The 23291-nt window shown below is 39.4% G+C and overlaps 1 protein-coding gene across 2 annotated transcripts; it reads left to right on the forward strand.

The window, feature by feature from the left end:
* The first annotated feature begins 188 nt into the window (after window positions 1–188).
* On the forward strand, window positions 189–3572 carry atp23 (ATP23 metallopeptidase and ATP synthase assembly factor homolog). Of its 2 annotated transcripts, none has more exons than XM_044186494.1 (6): window positions 189–616; window positions 876–921; window positions 1527–1608; window positions 1707–1844; window positions 2725–2808; window positions 2902–3572. In XM_044186494.1, the coding sequence occupies exons 1-6, from the start codon at window positions 469–471 to the stop codon at window positions 3103–3105; spliced, it is 702 nt and encodes a 233-aa protein (XP_044042429.1). In that variant the 5' UTR covers window positions 189–468; the 3' UTR covers window positions 3106–3572. The 2 variants fall into 2 exon arrangements, with proteins under 2 accessions (XP_044042429.1, XP_044042428.1); XM_044186493.1 differs by having other exon boundaries at window positions 191–616; window positions 1458–1608.
* The last annotated feature ends 19719 nt before the right edge of the window (window positions 3573–23291 follow it).

Genomic DNA, 23291 nt, shown 5'->3' on the forward strand with positions numbered 1-23291 from the left:
ATACATAATATAAACAAAATGTCCACATGAAAGGTTGCCACTGGGCGCATTTGTCTTGTCGTGTTACACATTGTTATACAGACAGTTAGTGTATTGCACTGGGAACTGTCATCTCTAGGTTTGATGGGTCGGTTTTGGTCTCGGTCCATACATGGAGCGTCAAGTTGACGACCTGCCTGCACGGTCTGAATAGACAATCTATACCGTATACTAGTCTCCGCAAAACCGCATTGAAAAGTTCGCATTTTGTATTGCTTTTTTACATTATGTTAAAGAGAATTATATTTCTTGACTTTTTTGTATAAGAGCGATGTCAATCAAATTACAAATAAATATTCCCATTCATTACCTTTGACCTGTAGTTACCATGTGATCTACAAAACAGTGATGACCTCTCTTGCTAGCTAGCGGTAGCTAACCAGCGGAACTTATGCTAAATTTTCCCAATTGTAGACAACATTTCATACAATGGATCAGACTAAACAAGAGGAGGAATATGGATACGACTTATTCCCGGAGAGGAATACGGGAAAGTACAAGAAGGGATCAATCGGGGAGAGTCTGTTTACTTTCAACCACAAGTGTCAGGTCATGTTACAGTTCGCAATGGAAACTAGTGAGTATTCTAGCTAACGTTAGCTAGTTAACATTACCTTTTTAAAGGGAATGTCATCTCAGCAGTTAACAAAGGACACCTTGTCTGAATAAGATGTTTCTGTTAAATGTGTTTGTGTATTAAATACCCGTGCAATGTGAACGTTTTAGCCTCACTGTTAGAGTAGCAGCATTTAGCGTTAGCTAATTTAACTAGCAGTGGTTTCTGTCAGTGAACGCTAACTATACTCAGCTTTAACTGGTTTCTGTGCTTCTCTCAGGTCCATATGCCAAACTCCTCCTCAGTGCCATGAAAAGTTCAGGATGGTACGTATGTTAAAAAGTGTGTTTATCATTGCTGACCTTCCACTTGTAACGTTAACTCTCACATTCCTGAAAACAACCTGGGACTGTTTGCTTGTTTACACAGAAATTCTTAAAAGATAATAATTGTGCAAATGCTACTACTGCTATTGCTACGCATTATTAATAATAATAATAATGATAATAATAATGATGAAGATGAAGAAATAGTTCCGGTATACCCAAATAAACATTTTTTTTTAAGTAACAGAAGTAATGCATCCAATGAATGAATCATTAATTAATCGAAAAGCATTTTTAGAAGCACAGCCTTGATATCACTTTTTGGATAGTGCAAATGAATCTCAAATGAAACTTAATGTGTCCTTTTATCATTTGTGCTTAGAGCATATACTACATACATGCAACAGAATTCAAATAGCTAGTTAATATTCCAGTTGCCCAAATATTTATGGGCCATTTCTCTAATGCTGTCTCTTATGTGATTTCCTCCCTCCATTGCATTGGCACTTTTTTCCACCTTTACAACAATTTAACAGTAATTTAAACTTGAACAGACAAATGAAAAAGCAACAAGATCACTACTTTACTTTCTCCTCTCAACACAGCAAAGTGTTGAAAGAGCGACATTTCTCCTGTGAAGATTGTGACGGGACGGTAAGCGGTGGCTTTGACGCAGCTTCTTCTCAAGTAAGAAAGAGATCTTGGCAGTAATAAAGATAAAGCACGTTCTGAGGGCTTAAAGAATTTGACTGCCCGGCACGAATGAGATTTGCGTTTGTTTTCAGATCGTTTTGTGTCAGAACAACATCCACCAGCAGTCCCATATGACACGAGTGGTCACACATGAGCTAATTCATTCCTTTGACCACTGTCGGGCCCACGTGGACTGGTTCAACAACTTCAGACATCTGGCTTGTTCTGAGGTGAGCCCCAATGTGTTCAGCACTGGCTGCCTTTATGTGCAATGCTAACTTTGGTTATTGTGTGATTTTTAGCTTAATCTTTGGCATTGTGTTCCTGTTCTCATGAGTGAACCAGGTACAGATTTTTCTCTTAGACTGAATAGTAGGTTAGCGCTAACACATGAGAAGCAAATGAAGGTCTCTCTCATATGGTCAAAAAGCATATTGTTACGCTCTTTGACATGAAAATGTTCCCTAAGTGCAGGGAAAAACTCATAGTAGTCACATTTCCATGCTACAGTAAGCAACTGACTTAATATGGCAGTAAGACAGGAATTCTACCCAGATTCCCACAATCTGACAGCATTGACTGTTGCGATTTCCAAATAATTTTTCTTTAAAGGCTGGCGACCCCTGCCCTGTTTGTGGCTCTCTGCTCCAAGCTCATTGGTTCTTACTGAAAATGTAAATCTTTAAAAGCAGGTCACAAATATATACTTAAAAAAAAAAAAATTAAAAAAAAGTTAAGTAGTTTCCCAAAACAGCTGGGCACTGTAGTTTTTAACCAAATGTTACTTAAACAGGAGTAAATACTGCTTTTTTGTGGACTAATTTCAGCAGCGGATTGATACACATTTGGTGCTCTAGTGAGTATTTACAGCATCAGCAGACTAATCCTTTAAACTTATTGATCCTTTGAAGTCACCTGGAGGTTGCACTTTTCCACTATTTGATATGTTTCCTCATCAACGCGATGCATTTGACTGAGACCTGAGAAAGGGGAGGTTGGCTTGGTTGTGATAAATCCCAGTCATCCACATCGCATTTTCTCCTCCAACTGCATTGTTTGAATGTTTTGTTGGCGCTAAATCCAAAGACTTTGATTGTGTCATACTTTCAGATTCGGGCAGCTAACCTCAGTGGAGACTGCACCTTTAGCAATGAAGTCGCCAGATTTAACTTCGGCTTGAAGCAGCATCATCAGGTACCTGCACTGGGATAAATGTAACTTTTTACTAGCAGGTTTCATGTTTGTGTCTCTAATCTAACACTTAGGTCATGGTTTTTCCTTGGACAGGAATGTGTCAGAGGCCGTGCCCTTCGCTCCATCCTGGCTGTAAGGAACATCAGCCGAAAGGAGGCAGAGAAAATAGTGGATGAAGTCTTCGACACGTGTTTCAACGACCACGCACCATTTGGACGAATCCCACACAGCAAGAAGGATGCTGGGTTTGCCAACAGAGATTATGAGAACAGAGATCGATATTATGCAAACCTTTAGTGTTGTCACCTTCTCATTTAACTAAGTGTGACTGGCAGTGGCGCTGACAAGAGCTTGGCAGCGTCAGGGCTGTGGTCAGCATAAAACCCTCAACAGAATGACAGTGTGTCGAAAAGGATCATATCCCTTCAGAAGGGATTTTCAGAGAATGATTTGTCCTTGGAACAGGAAAGCAAAGGAAGGACCTACAGTACATTTCATTTTCTACCTTTTGGACACTAATTCGGTATAAAGGGATTGTAAGGAGTGATTTTGCTCTTGAAGTAAAGTATTAGTTGAGGCCCCAGTGATTTATTTGTAATTTGTTTTTAGGTGATCTATGGGTGCTTTTAAGGAAATACAGGATTTCCTTTGACTGTCCTTTTGTTGCCATATTGACCTTCACTAATTTCTTGTAAATAGAGCTGATTGTGCTTAAATTAAACAGAATCAACTTGTGTATGAATTAAAGTTTGATTCCTCTGAAAGTAAGAGTTATTCATTATTTGTGAGGACAAGTGTTACGTTCGACCTTGGCACAAAATGTTTGAATTTCTGACTTGCCAAAAAAGCACAAGTGAGCGTATTGCTGATTATAACACATTGGTGTCTAATCCCGTGGGAGGATTCTTCAAATTAACATGTGAGACAAGTAATATGAGTAAAGTGAGAAAACTTCTTCCACAACAACACGGTCAACTTTGTTCACATCTGCGCCGCCACTGTAAAATGTCACTGCTGACATCTTTATTGGACATTAGCATTTAAAGAATCTCGTATCCCTCCACAGAGATTAATGAGGGGGAAAGTTATAAGGGAATTAGCCTCATAATCCCCCCTTCCTCCTCCTCCATTTCTGCCTATCTCAAAGACAACACCCTCTGCATCGTAATCACGCAGTCACTTGGTGTATCTGCTGTTGGAGTGTAATATGCCACTTATCTCAACATTCTCCTCTTAGAAAACACTACAAAAACACGAGATGAGCGAGTGGGCTTGAACTACAAGGCGAGTGGGTGGGATGGGATGAGCAAAGAAGATTAGGTTAATTTTAGAAGCTTAACAGGGAAAATTATGAAAACAAGCTTAAAGGCAGTGGGATTAATGTGAGACAAACACAAGAAAACAAAAGAAGGGAATGATATTTGGATTTGTGCAATGTCATAACACCCAAGTAGGCTAAATAAAGAAATCATACAAAACAATAGAATTACTGCTGGAGTTGTGCACATATCAAATGCCAGCTACTAAACACATTTGATACAATTAGACATGCAAAACAAGGTTGTGTATTTGTCAGTTGAGTTATTGACTGTTGATTTAAGTCTCATAGAAATATATTCAGTCTACAAATACTGGAATCAGAGCTGATAAAGTAACCACCATGTTAATGATTTAAATTAAAGAATGATAACTCGCCTCAGGTTGCTAATTAGCTAAAGATGCTGAAAAAATACAGAGGAACCTCAGTGTCCTCAATGGTAGGCATGGCCCTGGCAGTTTAATGAGCTATTCTCTTAACAATATAAAGAGGTATTTTTGAAATTTAAGTTCAACAAACTTTAAACACATTCACAAAGTTGCTATGGTAAACTTGTTAGCAAACTGTTGCTTATTTAAATATCCAGCAGACACGGACCAACATTAGCATTCAGTTCTGTTTCAGGCCATGTAATGAATGTCAGATATTTACTCTCCTTTTAGCTCTGTTTTGGTCTCCACCAACTTCTGAGAAAAACTCTTTAGCAGCTAAATGCTCCACTATGTTCACCAGCTAGTTGCTAACTTTGTCTGTCTGCCAATTTGGTGCTGAGCAGGTAGCGTACAGTTGGTTTATTAGCTGTGGCTAGTGTAAAGTTGCCAGCCGTAAAACCAAAACAATGAGCTGAAAGATGCTAAAATGCTCCGTAGAGCTGGGGGGAACTGCAGAGTCAGGTGATAATTCTCTGTGGGTTTCACATTATACATCGTCATTTGATCCATTTTTAATACAAATATATTGATTTGTGCAGATTTAAAGTAAAATAAAAATGTTTGTATGCAGCAGTATACAGAGATTTCTGTCAAAGAAACAGCATGTGCTTTTTATTTAAAGGAGAAAGTACAAAAGAAACAATTCATGTTCAAGCAAAGATAGGAGTTATATCAATATTTCTCTGCAACTTCCATTTCACATTACCATTGCCCCAGCTGCTATATTGTGGTCATTTTGTGCTGTGGAGCAGTAATAATTAGGTCTCAAACCTTCATTCATGACTGCAGTACCATCTCAGTCCTTTGGATGGCAGTTTTGGCCTCATCATCAGTCCTATCCAAGCTCGAAAAGAAAGTGCTGTTACTGTTTTACACATACATATAATTGAATCCATTTCATTGAGTCCTGTTCCAGGTGAATGTTGGCCCTTTTATGAGCAGAGATAGGGCGCAGTAATCAAGTTGCTGCTGCGAAGAGTGACGACTTTCATTATTCCATCTATTTAAGCAGGCAGCACCCACTGCGATCTAATTAGGATGCTCCAGCAACACTGAAATCCCTCTGCTGTAGGACAACACATTAACCCAGAGAGCACTAATGAACTCATCTCATTAATTAGAATAATGCCAGATTTAGTTGTAGCGTGGAGAGGCAATGAAGTGAGAGGACACCCACTTGCCTTTCTGAAGTTTTAAGGTGTCTGCTCTTCGTGGGGGTGGACATAATAATGAGAGACTGCTAAATTATGTATTTTAAAAGTACTGAGATATTGGTATTTCTTACTTTATCAAGCAGACCACGCATGTTTCTGCACAATACATCTTATTGGAAAATTTATGTGATGAGCTTTGGGGAAAAAACACACACATTTGCCTCTCAAGGTCTTGGATGACTTTGAAATTAACATTACTGAAAGAAAGAAGCAGAGGAGAGAAAAGCTGGATCAAGATGGCATCTTTTGGCCAAGATGGTCATTTTTCTGTCCCATCTCCAGCACGCTGGGGAAACACTTGAACAAAGAAAATATATTGAGTCCAGTCGCCTGTTCTTTAGCCTGAGGAGAACAATCATATTCAGCTGATTGAGGACAAGAGTGCATATATAAAGATGGCCACCTTGAACCTTGTTTTATCTGCTGACATCATATCTGAGCACAGATATATGAGGATAAATATCCAGAATAAGGAGAAGAAAATGAAAAATAACAACATGAAAAAGAAGAAAATTAAGAAATAATTTGTTGTAATAACAGTAGATGTACAGTAAGTTATTAGCAGAAGTGCTAGCAGAATTAGCAGTTTAGCCTTGTAAACGCAGCAGTAGTAGTTGAAGTTGCTATATTAGCACTATCATTAATTGTAGTACTACTAGAAGGAGTATTATTATTACTATTTTAATTAAAGGAATAGTTCGACATTTTAGGAAATACCACCAATGCCTGTATGGTAAATATGAAGCTACAGCCAGCAGCCGGTTAGCTTAGCTTAACACAAAGACTGGACACAGCTAGCCTGGCTCTGTCCAAAGGCAACAAAATCCGTCTGTCCGCACCTCTAAAGTTCACTAATTAGAAATACTCCGGCACATAACCCCTTGTAAAACCACAACTTGTCGTTTTTACACTTCAGTTTTTGTATGTACTAAGCAAACAAGATATAACACCAGAGTGAGCCTTAGAGGTGCTGGTATGTGGACTTTGTTACCTTTGAACACTTTGAACTAGGTTAGCTGTTGCTCCCTTTTCAGTCTTCATGCATAGCTAAGATAACTAGCTGCTGTCGGTAGTTTCATATTTACCGTACAGACATGAGAGTGGTATCGATTTTCTCGTCTATCACTGGGTCAGAAAGCAAATAAGTATATATATTACATATCCATATTCCAAAATGTCAAACTATACTTTAATTTATTGTCATTACTATTATTATAAATGGTAGAAGTTGTAGTTGTATCCTTATTCATAATAGTAATAATACAAACAATGGCAGAAGTGATAGTAGTAGTAGGTGGAGGTAGTATTTAATTATTAATTCGGAGTTGTAGTAATGAGGTATTAGTAAAACCTTACTTACATCAAAATATCAAATTAGCAACGGTGAGTGTAGAAATATGAAACAATACCCCAATTTATGTGATAAAAGCCTATTCCCTATTTATACTTTATTATTTAAATCCATAGATGACCAGTGAGTATCCATTACTGCCGACAGATAGCATATTGTACTCAATACGGTGCATGTGGTGCTTTAGGATGTAATATAATTCATTAGGTAGTTAACAGGCAACACTGACGGTGGAGGAAAAAGTGGAAATCATTATAATTCACAGCACAAATCCTCTGGAGGCGAACTGTCTAACCTGACAATTAACTTCCCCAGCGGGAAAGCACTGTTTGAGACAGCAGTGGGGGGGTGGGCATGTATATCAATTAATTATGTGTGTAAGTTGAGGATTAATTAAGGAGGTGTTTAAAATTGGCAGAGATAATCTTTGTATTACTATAATTCAGTGCAATTTGAGCACAACTTTTTGGCATGTCTCTCTCAAAGCAAGGACATCTCTCACCTGAATTAATGGTTGGTTGACCCAAATCACAAAAAAACATTTTCTCACTTCCCACTGGATAATCCACAAACCTCACTGTTAACACTTTAACTTGGAACTACTTTTTTTTAAACCAAAGTAATAGTTCCTATGAAACTTGTTAAGAGCGCGTTTTGTGGATTGTCTTGAGAAACAGGGACGCTGCTTCTCGACAGATATGCTGTTGAATGCTTTTGACAAAAGTTCATTCACCTCCATTGTGTTGAGGTGGAGGCAGAAATCTCACAGGTGGGTATTTCAAACCCTGGACAATTAAAACATTAGCTATCTGCATGGTTTGATACCTATAGAGGTAAGTGATTTTTTAAAAATGCAGTAACTCATTTTTTTCTTTGTTGTGGGAAAAAAAATCAGCAATTTTTTTCTCAAATCTTGGAAATGAAGTTCAGAGTTGCATCCTGACAAGTCCCAAGTACTACACATTGAGTAACAAGTCCCAAACAAGTCAATATGCACCCATCCCCAGATATAATTCCACTTAAATGTAATCTTTAACAGAAAAACAGTCATCATAATAATGTATTAATATAAGTATTTACATCTGCTTTGACAGCCTGTATGACAGGATCTATAATATTGTCAGTGCCACTTGGATGGCTTCATTTTGTGTATTTCATTCATTTAATGGTGTAATGGTGAGGAAGTTGCCTTGCCTTGCATAAAAGTATAGGCAACATCTACTATGTAGTGCTATTTAGCAATAGAAACAGCATAAAGATGTATGTGACCAACACTCTACCTCATTCCCCTTCACAAACAGGTGGAGGGCAGGTTCAATAGGTCATGGAGGAGATTCCACCTTTGCTTATATGGAGGCAGGAGAAACCCTGCAGCACAAATGTGATGTGATGATTAGCGGGATCATAACATTTTACCATGGCAGAGTATAGAGAGGAAATCTAAATTCACTGTAAGTGTACAGGTTTGTGTTTTATGATCCTCCGCGCAGAAATGCTTAACTAGTTAAAAACATTATGGATAATCTTTAAAGGGAGGAACTATCTGCAATATGATTGCAGGCAGGACAGCAAAAATCTACTGTAAATGACTTACTGATAAAGTCTGGCCTATATTAAAATTATTGTTTACAAAATCGTCATACCCTTTAGAAAAGATAGAAATCATGAGATTTCAAGTCTTTTGTTGCTCTGACAGTCTTGTGTGGCAGTCATGTTTTCAGTCATTTAAAGCTAAAAAGGAAAGGAAGGAGGTGGTGAGTTAGTTAAATGGCCTTTTCCCACGCTGTCTCAACAACAACAATAAGTCAAGGGATTTGTTGCGCACTGAATGGCGTTTATTAGGGATGAAAGGACTGGAGATTATATCAGGAAATCCACCTGAAACACACACACGCACACAGTAGATCGTCTTGATACTGCTAAACATCCTGTATAGGAGCTAAGTACAGGTTTTGCTGGACAATCAAACAGCAAAAACACAGAAATGTACACAAAATCTCTGAAACACATGTAGACCAATCAAGTAACATGAATGTGAATACTGTGTAATAAAATGATGCCATCAGATAACACTACAAAGCTACTATATTTGTTGTAATATGTATGTTTTCTCCTGCTCCTCCATTATTTCTAAAAACTTATCACAGCATGTCATTTTACAGCACAGATGAGAGGGGTTCAAGTAAATTAGCACTGGCAGACGGTTAACATTCACTGCAGAAATGTAGATGACTTCTACAACAGTAATTAACACATGCTGGCATTTGAATCTTCATTTTTCTAATGATATGCATGGCATTAATTAGGCCTAAGTGATTAACATAACAACCGATGGACAATGTCCTGGGGTAATAGCAGGGCTGTTTTTCTTTTTATTAGCTCTCCCCATTAATAAATCCTCACAGCCACCTCTGCTAACCTTGACAAGTATTGTGAGTCATGTTGAAAGTAATTTATTCAACTCTGTAGACTGAATTGAAAGCTGAGGAATATGTCAAGAAAGTAAGGACACAACTGAAAAAGAAAAGAGAATTATAACAAACAAAGGGAAACTGTGAAACAAATAAAGGCAAACAGAAGAGACACATTGGACAAGATAAAAACGAGATAACGGAATAGAAAATAGGTGCAGCAAACATTAGGAAATTACAAAACTCAACATTATACAAGACCAACCTGAATAGAATGAAACTGGATAGAAAAAAGAAGAGCACAACACAGAATTAATGGGTTTGGGTAATTATTAATCCAGTATCAACCTATGTTTAGGGGTGAATTTGCGGCTGACGAACCTTGACTTTGGTTTCTCTCAGTCTAGGAGAATACTACCGCTGGTAATTAGCAGTTAGCTAGGCACACACAGTACAAGATGAAAACTTTGTCCTCCTAGTATCCTAAAGATAAAGAAACATACAAATTGCCCCATTTTGACAGATTTGAATTGCTTAAACCTGCGTTAACTGATTCCTTGACCACTTGGGGGCAGCACAACAAATGTAAACACAACATTATAAAGTTCCCAGAAATCACCTGTCAATCAAACAGTGGGGGCAGTACTGTGATGTCTTTTTGGATCCTTAATAGGTGATGCTCTTTTCTTTGTTTGTTCGGCCATAGTGGCTATCACTGCTAATGCTAACTACTCCCTGCACATCCATCCATCCATTTTCTACGGCTTGGTCCCCGTTAGGGGGTCGCGGGTGACTGGAGCCTATCCCAGTGACTTCGGGCCTTAGGCAGGGCACACCCTGGACAGTGGCCAACTCAACAGGGCGAACACAGACACAGACAAGGACAGACAACCATTCACTCACACATTCATTCAATACGGGCAATTTAGAGTTATCAATTAACCTACACATGCATGTCTTTGGACGGTGGGAGGAAGCCGGAGAACCCGGAGAGAACCCACGGTAACACGGGGAGGACATGCAGACTCCACCCAGAGAGATTGTGTGATGTTGGTCCGGTCCGGGAATCGAACCCACGAACCCACGATCTCCTTATTGGGAGGCAGGAGCTGTAGCCGCTCTGCCACCGTGCACCCCTCCCTGCACACATGAATGACATAAAAATTATTTACTGATACAGCTCTTCAAAACTTTGCAGTTAGTTATTTTGTGGCCACTTGGCAAATGTAAGTCCAATATTGTCTCTCTCTTTAGCTTTGTTTTGGTCTCCACCAACTGCTGAACAAAACATTTGTCTCTAGCTGCTAAATGCTCGACTTCTGTTAACCAGTTAGTCGCTAACTTTCTCTGTCTGCTGTTTGGTGCTGGGCAGGCAGTGTGTGAATTTATCAGAGATTTTTTTCTGAAAACAGCCGCCTGGTGCGGCTGGAAATAAGGTTGATGAGAACAGTGAGACTGAACCAAAACAGTAAAGTTGTGAGCTGGCTGTAAAACCAAAACAATGAGCTGAAAGATGCTAAAACACTCCGTAGCGCTGAGGGGAAACTGCAGAACGACACCTTTCACATTACACATAGTCATTTTTCCCATTGTTAATACAAAAATATTGATTAGTGCAGCTTTAAGAAAAAGGTTTTAACATGGATCAGCATGGATCTAATCCAAAACCGTAGCCTTTGTCATAAGAATCCGCTAGGTCACACACTGAGTTCGATGAAGTTGTAGAGTGAGTCAAAACAACAACAGAAGCTAATTAAGTTCCATTCAAGATAAAAGTCTTGAGGTTCAATGGACATGTTGTTTTGTCTGCCAGTCAATTCTGTACTAAACCCATCAACATACACCAAATTAGAATTTGACTCAATAATGACTGCAGTTAATCGGCATTTTCTGCAGGTGAAATCCTTGATTCCGGTGCTGGGACAAAATGAAGAATTAACCTGTTATTGATAGTCCAGGAGGCCAGAGACGTGGTCTGGAGACTGGGCTAGAGTCCTGCAGCCCTGTGAAGACAGCTAAGACCAAAATCTCATCTGCCTTTGGATTCTTTGTCATTCGAAACTCCAAGGACATCGGAGGATCACCTCGTTCTCGTATTCGCCCCATTTGTGTGATGTGGCCGGCCTTCTCAGAGCCGAGCGGGTGGCCGGTGGGACTTCCAATTCATTGAAGGGAGGAGCAGGAGATTGCCTGAAGGGTCGACTCCCCTCTCTGGTGAGCCAATTTAGTTTGACCTCTCGTATCGTCTCCTGCGTCGCGAGTCCAGATAACTGTCCTCGAATCTGGCGGCTTTGTCACGGTTGAGCTCTGGCAGCGGCGGAGCAGCTGAACTTGAACATCCACAACCGGAGGGATTACTGTGTCTTCACTGAGGACCTGAGTGAGGGGAGGATTGATGCCTTTTTTGCTGACATTTGCCTGTCTCTGAAACATTAGATAAGAATTGGGACAGCAGAGTTGGCTAAAGTAGAGATAGCTCTACTGTCCTGTAACTGGAAGGTCAAGGGTTTGATCCCTTGAACTGCCACGGTGTCCTTTAGTAACATGGATGTGAAGAGTTGGCTACATTTGATTTTCTTTGGTCAAAATCAATCTGGTAACATTTCATTTGGTGTATTTTTGGTTCTTTCAGGTTGTCCAGTTACAAGTGGACCAGGGGTTATAAACAAAGGTCACATTACTCATAAGCACTTGGTTAATTGGACAGGTTAGAGATTTTGATCAAGCTAGGCTATATTTGATTCCTGGGATTAAGCAAGTGTTTGCGTCCTGAGAAGAGCAAGAACATTAACAAACTAATGTCACAGTGTTGCCATTGATCATCAAAGCAGAACTATAAATCTAAACGAGAGCACATCTTGAACCCTTGCAGCATTCTGTCTAATTATCGTTTCCCTGAGTTAACCTGCACCTCAGCATGGGGTTCATTATTCAGAAGGGTGAGGATGGTTCTGACCCCATATCTTCACCGCACATCACACTCATTAGTCACAGCCGGGTAAGGCCGGATCAGTCCACTATCTAGCTTTCAACTCTGCACACGATACTAATGATCAATACTTTTCACTGCCTGAGCCAGCGGGCAATTAAAAAGTAAACACACATAGAATATAACCTGAACACACTTTAGTTAGCTCACATAGTCAAGTAGGACAAACACATTGATCTTCAACCTGTAAATCCACTTTTGTACTTTACACTTATTTTAGCTTTTATACTTTATATTCACTTTTGTACTTAATTTATCTTAGCTGTATTATAGTGTATTATATTTTGATTTGCACATCTCTTATTTCTTACTAGAAATAATTGTTCCGTTGCGAACTTATTTTATTATTACTATTATTATTTCTATTCTATTAGTACTTCTATTCCTGTGTGCATTGACGAGATAGCGTGATAGAGTGAGCAGATGTAATGAAAGAGTTTCCTCTCGGGGATCAATAAAGTATTTCTGATTCTGATTCTGAAGTGAACTTCGGTGACTTGAATAAAGAGAGGAATCAAAGTCAAGTGAGTTGTTTGCATAGGTGACAAAAGCAGTCGGCTTGCAAAGATGGCCCAGTCAGACTCCTTTCAAATCATCAAATTCACCACTATTAATATGCACATGCATGTATAACAATCAGTCTGGTGCAGACCAACAAAACATGTTTCTTTGTATTTTATCTCTGCAGGTCATTGCAGCCACTCAGAAAGCTTAATAAATATTTTGTGACTAGAATTAAACACCTGATACATCAGATAAAAATGCTGGTCTTTTATTAAATATTCAACATCAGCCACTCATGTCTTCCACTGCCAGTACGAAGATGTTTTCCTCACTGCAACAGCACAAACACAATCTGTAAAACCTGCAATGATTTTCTATCTATAATTCCTTAATTTAGTAGTTTAATGAAGGATTTTGTGCAAATTCAACAGAATTATTGTAATGTGTACACTTGAAAATGGTCAACTATGCAAATGCTAAAATCAATAGATACTGATACCAGGCAAAAATATAAGCATGTAGGACTCTGTAGACAACTGAAACTGTACTTTGGTTAAAAAAGGCCAACCACTAGGCTTATGATTATACAATTTCATAATTTCCAGACACATTTCTTAAAAAGAGATTATTTTTCATACATATGTGTTACAAAAATGCATAAAGCAGAAGCCTTTAAACAAAGTTGATGGTGAAATATATAAAGCAGTGTTAATTTTAGTCAGTTTCCACATCCAACTTTCACTAAAACTGAAGGTTACAAATAGTGACAGGTTGCAAAATCCTCTACATTCCAAAATGGTAGGCTGTCCATGAGAGCTACAGGGTTTAAGGGCCTTGCTCAAGGGCAGCTCAACCCCTATAAGGGGAGGACATTTTGATTTCCCCATGGACAATACAGTCCCAAATTAAATTTGACGAGCTTAGAACATTTATTGCATTTTTCTCTGAACAGCATTCTTCGTGACATGCCAAAAAAACTGACTGTGGTAAAAATGCACTTTGGCATGTTAGCGCAGTATCTGTCACAGCAGACTGTTTATATGTGAATTGGGCTGGTTTAAAATTCCCTGCTTGGGTGCTTTACATGAGAGAAACGTCTCTTCTCTGAATCAAACTGGATGTGTACGTGGAACCACTAGAGGTCGCTCTGATGCTGCTCCCTGTTTCACACAAGAAGCCTTCTGGGTAAAACTTCACTTTACACTGGCCTTAATCCAATTTATTAACCTGTAAATTAACCTCGGGGACAAACAGTGTCACAATGTAAATACAAAATCTGTATTTACATACTTGTGCATGTGTCATAGAGTGAATATACACACAGTATGGTGGCGGTGTGGCAGCACAGTAAAATGAATGATGTGTTTTCTTTTTAAATCCCCCATTAAGTTAACAAACTGCACACATTTAAGACTGAACCTGAAGTCAGAACAAAACACAATGTTTCTTACTAAAAAAGTAATTCCTTTAATGTGAGTTTAAGTGACTCATCTCAGAATTCATTAGTTGAGAAAACACTCTGATTGGTTTTGCCCCACAGGCCATGGTGACCTTCTTCAAGTTGTCTCCACCAGCAGTAAATCTTAGCCTGCGTGATTCAAGACTTTGTTGCTAATAAACGTGTGCACAGACCGTACCGCTGAGTGCGAGGCACATCTCACTTTTATCTGCAGCCCCGGCCTCCCAACCCCCCCCCAGGGAAAAGAACACATCTCCACATCTCCAGAAACCACTTCTGATGGAAAACGCAGCTGTTTGCAAGTTTGCTCGCTGAGAGAGCATGGAAACGGCTTGTAAGGCACGCTCCGACAGTACTGTAGGCCTCCTGGCAGACTAACACAAGGGCACAGAGCTGTGGTTTCACATGGTTCAACATGCTGCATGAGTCACTGACCAGAAACATACAGCATGGTGAGGCTCAGTGACTTACACTGTGGTGGGCAAGGGCCAAAGACAATAAGCCAGGGGCTACATATTAACATATGTGAATGATGCCAAACAAAAAAATGCATGTCAAATCCATGTGAATACCAAGACAAGCCCTGTTAAATGTTATGTTATAAGGGACAAAAACCCAGATAGTGAAAGTTAAAGTGACAGTTCATGAAAGTTTTTCCATTTGGTGCTCTAAATATTTGCTGGTAGCTCTTTCCTGTCACACAGGAAGTGATGCATTTTACATTTTCTTTTCTGCTTGCAAAAAAGCAAGAAGCCGATTTGGGTCGTTGGGTGGTGTAATGGCCACAGTCGAAGTTGAAGGTCCCGTGACGCCCACTGGATCAAAAATCATTGCAATAGTAATACATTTTTCCTAGTCTCACAAACACAAAATGACTCTCATTAGTTAAAAAAATAAATAAAATAAAGCTGCTGTACTCTTCTTATTCTAACAATGGATAAAATTATTGTATAATGTAAAAGTTCCTCTCAGCTCTATGGAGTTTTTTGCGTTTTTTTAGCTTATTGTTTTGGTTTTATGACTCACAACTCAGTGTTATTTCTAGACACAGCAGGCAGTAGTTTACAGTGACAAGGCTCTAAAAACCCACTGTACACCACCTGCTCAGCACCAAACGGCAGACAAAGTTAGCGACTAGCTGGTGGTGGAGCATTTAGTAGCTAAAGAGCCAAACATCTCCCTCAGGAGTTGGTGGAGACAAAAACAGAGCTAAAATGATATTGAATAGTAGACTTACATTCATTAGTTGGCCAGACACATGACTCCAAATGAATGCTAATGTTGCTCCATGTCTGCTGGATGTGTAATTAAACTTTTTGCTAACACCTTTGCCATACCAACTTTATAAGGTGATAATATTTCATTGTTGTGTTTACAGGTTGTGGCCAAAATAATCAAATCAATGCAAAGTTTTGAAGAGCTGTATCAGTAAAAATGTTTTATGTCATTCATGTGTGCAGGGAAACTGCAGGAAGTCAGTAGGCTCAGTCAGAAAAGGACTCTAATGCGCATGCTTTATAACGCAGAAGCCTGAAAAACTTTTTTTTGGTTTGTGTGTCTGGTGAGCAACTTTCATGGATGGGGTGCCATCGTAGAAAACAGCCACATAGTTAGCAGTAGCAGTGATAGCCACTATGGCCGAACAAACAAAGAAAAGAGCATCACCTATTAAGGATCCAAAAAGACATCACAGTACTGCCCCCACTGTTTGATTGACAGGTGATTTCTGGGAAATGTAGTGCAGAAAAACCACAACTTACAGTGGTTGAAAGCCATTTCATTGTGGTCAAGTCTGAGAATGCAGAACTTCTCCCCTAAAGCTTCTCCCCTTTGTCATCAAAACTGAGAAAATTACATTTTTGTGTTTTTATTTGTGGACTGTGGTGTTGAGACGTGTTTTATATGATGATTTTTCAAATTCACTGCAGGGAAGAGAATTATGACAATGTACTCATGTGAGGGTGTTTTTTCATTTTATAAAAACAATGAGAGCTGGTGGCTGTCCTTGGGCTTTTTCTCTGAAAATTATAGTTTTTAATATCCCACTTTTCGTCTTTCAGGCATTTAGCTCTAAGCTATTTTGTGGGTGTCAGAACGATCACTGTAGCCATGGCAAGGTGATTAAAATCAGGTGTTACTGTATGATTGATGCCGTGTGCGCCACACATGTTCTGCTTTCACACTGGTAATTACAACACTTTCAAAAGATGTGGAATTCGCCTTTTGATGTATGTACGCCTGCAAGGACTTTAAAGAACTCAACAAAGGACCATCTGGGACTGAAAAGAAAGTCGCTGGTGGGGAAAAAAAGAGGAAAAAGCCTTTCTGTCACACTAATGTCTGAAAATGGAATGCAGCATGCAGCAAGTTCTTTGGAGAGCCCAAATGTTTCTGAATCAAGACCTTGGATGAGGCTGTGTTATATGTCCACTGTATGTAGTCCTATGTGACTGCTAGGAAATACCCCCACTGCCATGTACCTTGAATATTTCTATGGCCATTTTATGAATGGATTCTCACAGCAGTTTGTATGATAACCTTTAAAAGACAAACATTTTCATAACTTATCCTATAAAGAGAGCATTTTTCTCAGTACTATGAATGTGTCAGCTGATGACAAAATTGCCATCACAACCACTGGGTTAACTTTTTGATTACTGCAGCTTTAACCAAGTAAAAACTTGGTGCGTGCACACACATCGGAATAGCATTAATTTATCATTTCTGTCTCCACTATTTATATCTACTTTAATTACTAACATTACAGTTTCTTACCTCCCTGTGTTTTAATTGTAATTTAAAAGATAAATAGACCTACCAGTCACAACACAACAGAGGGGCACCATACTAATGTAATATAAAGCTTCCATACTTTATTCTTTAAGTCCTCAAAAAGAAATTGTCAAAAATAAAATCTCCACTAGTAGGCTACATATAAAAGAAAACAATGCACATTCAAAAATACAGCTCCAAATCAAACCAAAATCTAATTCTAATTCTTATTCTGGGTTTTTGGCAGGCTAGGCGCTACTCCAGCACATTGCTGCCTCTCAGATTTAAGACTGAATTGCACCTATAAACGAAAGTCTGGTTTACATGTCAAACAGTTTGTTTGAACTAAGCTCAAGCCTCTAACCGGGTAGATAGCTAATCAAAGTTTAGGATGATGGGATGGCACCTGGGGTGGCCAATCAGATTTCACCCCAGGCCACTCCCTGGACACACCCCTGCAGCTTCGGCGACAGAACGCACAGCAAACGGCAATGAATAATTGTGCTACATTGCAAGTGAGCAATACAAACACTAGTAAGCAACGAGTGGATAGCTAGTTTGCCGACTTCCTTCCTCACTATCTGATGTATCATCTGGTGTTTCCCGAGTTTCCCCGGAAGTTATAGCAACTAGAGCTATGACGCCATTGACAGATGACCAAATGCACCTTTACCTAAAATTACAGATTTGTCTGGGTTTGAACATTGTTGGAAACATTTGGGATAATGTCAGTGCACAACTCAACAAAATATATAACAAATGTTACATATTATACCTTTAAAGCAGAAGTGCATCAGAGTTTGTTTTTTGTTATTGTTTTCTGCATGTACTGTAGGCTGGCTGAATCTTCACTGTCTGCAATTTTCATACATATCACACAAATAACAGAAATTCCAAACCCACCAATTTGTACAGATATTAAGCAGTCATACGGTGCAAATCCATTGCAGAAGAGGCACAGAGACCAATTTGTACAACAACAGTAGCATAAAAGAGACCAAAATGCTATGCAAGACAAGACGGGTGGAATTCTGAGTGAGGAGGCGTGACAATAACTTTTTTTAACTTCAAAATCCTGCTTTACTGATGTGTGTAGTGCGGCTGTCATCGTTTTCTCCTCCTACTCCTAAAACTGCTGAAAGCAACAAGTCCAGACATGTTCTCTGGGGGGTGGTTGAAAGGCATCCTGGGAAATGTAGGAACCCTCTAACCAAAGTGGAAGTAGACAAGACACGTTGAGGGCAATAAAATGACAACACTTTATTAGAAACATGATCGATGTCTTCTTTAAAACTGTTCCAATGTAGGCTCCTATACTGTTCCCAGCAAAACAATAAACTGTATTTTCTTTCCATTATTTCACGAATTAGGTTAATGAGATTTCATTTGCACATAGTCTATATAAAGAAATGCAGTCCTACTTCTTACCTAACAATAAAAATCCTCTCACATCAGCAAACTAATTTGTATCAATCCTGAGTCCTTGTCATGAAACTGCTTAGAAATCCCAGACTTAAAGCAACATCTGGCTGGTTTTAAGAGTCATGGACAGTTTGCCGCAGGTGGTGGTGGGCGGGGGCTCATATGAGTTATATGGGCCGTGGAAGTTTAAAAGGGTCAATACGTGTGGATACAACACAACTGGCTCATGTGGAGAGCCGGCGAAAGGGGAAAATGGCAGATTTTCAGGAAAAGTCTACATTTCCTTCCATATTCCCTTAAATAAAAGATCTTTTGACAAATGCTATGTGGGTATATTATCAGACTTTTACTGTAGAAGATTTACAGTGTGGTAAGGTACCCACAACCAGTTTCAAGGGACAGTAACATTTATTTTTTTGTGCTGAAAAATGTGGCTTTGTTGATCATAGTTTGGTGAGTAAAATAGCCACAAATGCCAACAGCTGGACTGAGAGAGGGAAAGGTCCTGTTTGAGCCCTGGATGGTGGAAATGATTATGTTTCCCTCGCTATCGTGGAAAGTAATGCTCGGCAGCAATTTGTCCACCTGCACCTCTGAACAGCAGGCTTGGTAACAATTACTGGTCCAGGAAAGAAAACATTACAGAGTCATTACAATAATGATAGTAATTCAGGCCAGGATAGACGTAGCCTCTGCAGGCCTTCTCTCCTCCTTCTCTTTGTCCCTCTTTCCCTTTTCCACCTATACCTTGACTTTCTTTATTTTTGCACAGATTTCTCATTTGGCTCTCCTTTAGCTCCTTTAAAATCATTATTCATTTCACTTTGAGTGTATTATACTCTGCAATCATACACACATATCGAAGGACACTTTTCATTTAAGCTTTGCTATGATTGGAGTTTAAAGCCCAATAAATCACATATATTGCCCTGGAGACACACTCTAAGTCTGGACAGGAATATCATAGGAATATTATAGGGCTATAAGGCTGGACAGCTTAAAAACATTAAATGAAGCCATACTGTCAAAACATCTGCCTATTTTCAGCAAATAAGAGCATGTGAATGTCCCCTGTCCTGACCAAGGGAGGGGGCACCATAGACGGGTAGCTGGAGCCCCTGCCTGCCAGGCAGCACTTGTAACAGCCTTATTTAGGTTTCAGAAACTGAACTGACAGTGCCAAGACGTTATCCAAGACGCTGATGGAGTCGCCACACAGCGGCTGCTGCCATCCAGTCTGGAAAACATTTGAAAATCTTTGTTATGAAAAGAGTGCAAAGATGCCCGTCCTCGCGCTGGGGGAAAGATGGCTCCGTTTTCCATCTGGAGCTCGCTGAGTCAGTGTGGGAGGACGTGTGTACGTTTTCAGCACAACAGTGCAGATGATAAAATAGCTTATGAAAAAAGACAAATGGCTGCAGTCACTCTACTGGGTGGGCCCGCAAGCACATGACATATTAAGCCTGTGAGGGATTATTTTTGTATTTCTCAGCACTTTTTTAGTAGAGTTAGACTGATATATGGGGCCATTAAATATCAGTCATGATGTTCTGCTTTGATATGAGGTTTCTTGCTGTCTGATTTTTTAAAATTATTTTGTGCAGTTATTTCAACCGTTTTCAATCCAGTGTTTCAAAAAAGTGTAATGAATCCCAGTGTTCAACAACTGAAAATGTGTGTGTGTAGGCTACATCATACTGTATTATTCTATTTTTGTATTTTGTTTTTAGGACGCTTAGTTTTAGGCTTAGCATAATAGTCTTTATGGTGATTTGTAGATAAATGTGATTTCATAAAACAACATTGAATTACATTTAATGAAAGTGAAGACCAAGGTGTGTTCAGACAGAAAGCGAATTTTCCCCTTGCGTTATTCATGCACGCAAGGCCGAAACCGCTAGCTGAAACATTTTCATCTCGCGCCGATGGGTCTGCTTGGGCAATTTTTTCAGTCTAAATGCATCTTTCTCGTGTTCTGTCTGAACACACAGTAAGGAAACCAGACTCAGTGCTTGTCAGTCACGATAGTTCTCCGAGCTAGCTGGCTAGTTAAGTCGCTAATGTTACAGTACATGCACACAGTTTATTCAAAAGTGTTATTTGTACTATTGACTCCTGTTTAATTATAACCCAAGTTGAAATCGATGTGAAAGATTTACTTTGCCCCTGTAAGTAGATCCACTGATCATAGCGTTTTCATTGAAATTAATTTATTTCTCAGTTTGAAATGCTGGTGTGGCAGGGCCTTTGAGGAAAACCTGCTGATGTGTTTCCTGTTGAAATGGCTGGAAAATGATTCAAAGTCAGATTTAACCATATTTAACATAGCTGAGTGTTCTATCATGCATAGATGAGCCCTTTAGTGAGTGGATATTTCATCAGTCTGATCCCAGTCGAGAGATTTAGTGTCCAGTGTCTAAATGGAGTTTCAGAGGCTTTAGCACTCAGAAACAGAATAAAACTCTGACAATAAAACTCTTGTAATGCACAAAATATCAGCTTCAAACCAAACATATCAGTATAGCTTTCAAAAGCCCTTTTCAGTCAAACTTTTTTTTTTTTATGGCTGTGGAGTTTCAAAGAGAATCAGCCAAAGACAAACTATCCATCAACACTCCATGCAGGCTTTCTGAACAGATCTGTGCGTTGATCAGGCTCAGACAGCGCTGGTCTGAGGGGAAAGTGGGAAATCCCCCTTTTGCTGAGCTGCTTCTATGCCACCGTCTGATGTCGTAATTTCTCACTGAAACCTTAACCAAACAATAAATATTCGACAGCTCAGTTGTTCTAAAAAGCAGCGCTGTTTGCACAACACTGCCTGCCAGAACACGCTCGCAGAGTTCACTGTGTGCGAAGGTATTGGGTGTTTGGTTGGAAATGCAACTTAAGGAGGTGCAAAATTTGGCTTTCTGGTGGCTAATAAACACACAAAATGCCTTTTTAATTTTTATACATGACCATTTTCACTTCTGTCTCTATACTTTGTTGGAGTTTGAATTCCCTAAATCCTGGATCCACATGAGGAAAAAGCACAAAGCCAGCAAGCCAAGACTGAATTCATAGCATGTGAAGGGACTGGCCATATTGTACTCATTAATGACTGGCACACATGAAGAAAGTATGAGTTAATTGCTATGATATTCCAGCCAGCATATAAACTGCGGCAGAGTTTTCTTCCCAGAGAAGTTATTGAAAATCCAATTGAGATGTAGGCCAATAATCAGTACAAGATGAAACTTTTGTTTGGAAGTGTGACTTCCCTTAGTGAGACTCAATGTAGCACTGCAGGTTTCACAAACACCATTTGGCGGCTCTGGGTCTCAGTAAATAGTGGAGAGGTTAACTTATAAAAACAGTCACACCCTGTTATCAGATTAGGTCTCTACAAAGAGCTCTCAGCATCAACAAAGGGGGGGAGATATTTCTTCTTTTTAAAGAAAGAGGCTCGATTAGCGCTGTGTCATGTTAGTCTTTCTCTTCTTAGCTCCCCCCTCAGTTCTCATTCCTTCCTTTGCTTTCATTTGTTTGAGCTGTCGACAGCAGGCTTGGCCTGCAATTAAAAACCTTTAGTGTTTGTTTGCTCGTTGTCAGCGCAAGGCTTTTCCCATCATTCCCAGGGACAGCACCGCTCATGCCATTTTGAAACTGCATTTGGTGGGGTGAGTGGCAGGCAGGGGGGCGGCTGACAGGAGGGAATCTCCAGAAACAAAAAATAAAAAGATCAAAATCCTCTCTTCTTTACCCCTATGAGAGAAGCTATATTTTCACTTTCAGTGTTAAAATAATATATCAGGCCTTTTAATAAAAAGATAATGTACTTTGTCTTTAAGGACTGCTGACTCCGCTGACCCTGCATCTTGTTTCAGCTGAGTGTCCTGTGATGTTTTAAAAGGTTTTATTTCTACTTATTTTTGACATTAAAAAGGGTCAAATTTGGTGTGTGTCTCTTGGCCCATATTCAGGGGTCAAGCACGCACTCAGTGCCATTGTGTGTGACCCAGGAGTGTCTGAAGTGTTGATTCTCCAAGAGGTCAAAGGTCAGGAGGAGACTGATGATTGAGTCTAAGAGCTTTTTTTAGGTTGGTTTTAAAATTTTCCTGTACACATCTGGCAGCTGTGAAAAATACATTTTTAAATAGGCACATTCTACGTATACCACAAATGATTCCTTTTCGTACTATTCATTTATATGTGTCTACATGATAGATTCTAGTGTTGCAAATGTTATCAGTGACATTTAAATTCAGTTTCTCTATTTATTCCCCCCACAAGGATCGATACAGTTTTGTGCAATCTTTTAAATACAGCTTTCACCAGCTGCTGCCGAAAGTGTGTAATGCCTATCAGTAAAAGTTACTTTTTAGGGTCAACCTAAGAGGAAAAACACTTAAAGTGAGACCATGTAACTTTTGAAGGAAGAATGAAAAGTTGAATTCACATGCGACAAAACGCACCCTTACTCAGTTCAATGCAAAAGTAGCTATCTAAACCCACCAATCAAATGGAAGCCTGTAGCCAGTAAGAGAACAGAGAACGACCATGACAACCAGTCAGTGAACAGCACAGTGAGGGGTTTGCATTTTAGAAAAACGGATAAAGCAAGATGTAGATT

The sequence above is a fragment of the Siniperca chuatsi genome, linkage group LG23 (assembly GCF_020085105.1).
Source record: "Siniperca chuatsi isolate FFG_IHB_CAS linkage group LG23, ASM2008510v1, whole genome shotgun sequence".
NCBI classification, from domain to species: domain Eukaryota; kingdom Metazoa; phylum Chordata; class Actinopteri; order Centrarchiformes; family Sinipercidae; genus Siniperca; species Siniperca chuatsi.